The 2,365-nt window shown below is 41.8% G+C and overlaps 1 protein-coding gene across 2 annotated transcripts in view; it reads left to right on the top strand.

Annotated features, from left to right (window-relative positions):
* BVES (blood vessel epicardial substance) overlaps positions 1–2,365 on the top strand; it is a 94,760-nt gene that overhangs the window by 76,922 nt on the left and 15,473 nt on the right. For both annotated transcript variants that reach the window (XM_019520158.1, XM_019520157.1), the window contains exon 6: positions 1,510–1,677. In XM_019520158.1, coding sequence (XP_019375703.1) covers positions 1,510–1,677 — 168 coding nt within the window. The remainder of the gene's footprint in view (positions 1–1,509; positions 1,678–2,365) is intronic.

Consider the following 2,365-nt stretch of genomic DNA (forward strand, 5'->3'; position numbering starts at 1 on the left):
TATCAGGCCTTGATTCAGGAACCAATCCCCCATTTATAACAATGTTTCCTATGGGGAAAAATCAGTTCCGAGTTCCAATGTTTTGACTTAAGACGCCGTTTTCAGGAACCATTTGTATCATAAATCCAAGGACTGCCTGTATTCTTCTCAAGTGTGAGCCCTGAAAAATATTATTAAAATGATTTAAAATCTCTGTAGAGTATGTGATAGCATTGTTAACCCCCTGAACTTTAAATCTCTTTTTTGAGATAAAAGATTTGCAAATATTATATACAAATTAAGTAGCCACAACATTCCTTCTTTAAATAGATGCATGTGTCTGTCAAATATTCCATTGAAATATGTGACACTAACCTATACTATGCTGATTTGTGTGCCACTGCCCTCTGCTGACCAATATGACAGAACTGTTCAAGACTTTATGTATTTCTAATGGTGTTTCAGAAAAGAGGATGCAGATTTATCCCAAAGCTCCTAAGCAGTGCTATTGTTGATGGATCGAACTGATTCCTTAGAAGACTATGTTTATAAAGTCCTGAGTTATAGGAAGTCAGGCAAAATCAGGCTGTAATAATTGGTATGAGATTTCAAAACTTTTAAAATCTCTCTTATTATATCATTTTTGAAAACTACCAGTTGTTCCTATTTTAAGAAACAGTATGAGTAGATATACCTATAGAGCTACTTACATAAGTAAAGCGATTTATAAATGTGTTTGCAGGGGTGGCCTTATGAGCAATTTATATCCTTATTATCCTTGTGAAAATCTTCTTAAATTTTTCTTTTTAAAAGTTTCAACTGAAAACCTTTCCTGTGTCCTTAAATAATTAAATGAAACAAAAAAACCCTAAACAAATTTAAGCCTTGGAGGTACTTTTAAGTAAGGGATATAAAAAGCCAGTTATTGTTTTAATCACTGTTTTTATGGAAAAACCAAATAAAATACAGTAGGTGCCATATGTGCAATTAATGTGAAGCAGTATACTCTGGAGCAGTTTGAGCTGAAGTAAACTATTCCCTGGTACAGCACTTATACATGTGCCCAGGACAGCAGCAATTTGAGCTGGGGTGGAGCAGGACCAAGCTGGCAGAAGGCACAGTGCGGTCAGCTCCAGGCTCTGGGTGGCAGTGGCAGAGGAGCTGGCTGGGACATGAGAGTGTTGAAAGTGCCAAGCCTTGTGGATAGGCGACAGGTAAGAGTCTGGCCCCTGGCTGGCTGGGCTTGCCGGGTGCAGTTTGCACCCATGGTCATCATCTACACATGCATTTAATTGCAGTAAATTGCCCCGACATAAGATGGTACAGTATCTGACAGTACTAATTTACTGTGGTGTTAATTAGTTTATTGCAGCCTAATACTGTCACACATGTAGACAGTGGCGCTTTACTGTGGGGCCAATTTGTCTACTCTGCAGTTAAGTGCATATGTAGACATGGCCAGTATGACATGCTTTCAAACAGTGTCATGATGCTAATTCATTACACATGCTTTTTTTTTTTTTTTTTTAGGTCACCATTGTTGCAGATGATAACTGCAAGTTCCTGTGCTGGTCCAGAGAAAGGTTGACTTATTTTTTGGAAGCTGAACCATTTCTGTTTGAAATATTCAGATACCTTATTGGTAAAGACATTACAAACAAACTCTATTCATTAAATGACCCAACATTAAATGATAAGGTAAGTTGCTGGACTTTTGTTTTCTAACATTTACTATATTGTTAACTTAGACCAGGAATGGTCAAGTCCCAGCCCAACAGCCAGATCTAGCCTGCAGTGCCATTACCATCCAGGCTTCTCACAGGTCTGGATACTTAGTGGTGGAAGGAGTGGTGCCACAACTCCCCTGCTGCCAAATTTTTGGGCCCTGCCTCCCAGATCAGGTGCCCAATCCCAGCATGTACAGCCAGGTGGGGAGGGTGATGGGCCCTGCATCCTGGGTCCCAGTCCCAGCATGCAGGAGCAGTGCTGAGACTCAGGGTCCAATCCAAGTGTAGGGGGCCCAGAGGGGGCCCCCCAGAGTCCAGTCCTTATGTGTGGGGGTAGGAGGGTGTGGCACCTGGTCCCAGGATCCAGTGCTGGCACACAGGACTCAACAAGGCCCACACACTGGCCCTCTGTCACTCATCTGGCCTGTGAGGCCAAAAGCACCTCTGAGTTAAACTGTGGCCTATCTTATAGCATCTTTCTTTTCCTAAGTTTGCTCATTCAGATATGAAATTCATGCATACGTCCTCACCCCCCACACACAAGATGGATGTCTTGCCTTGTGTCTGGTGATTTTCAGTGGACCTTCAACCCAAGCCAGACTTGGATAGACCCACAAAATTGGTCTCTGAAGACAATCAGTGAAACAACTTGGCAGCTG

The sequence above is a fragment of the Gavialis gangeticus genome, unplaced genomic scaffold, assembly GCF_001723915.1.
Source record: "Gavialis gangeticus isolate Ggan-Ray unplaced genomic scaffold, GavGan_comp1, whole genome shotgun sequence".
NCBI classification, from domain to species: Eukaryota; Metazoa; Chordata; order Crocodylia; family Gavialidae; genus Gavialis; species Gavialis gangeticus.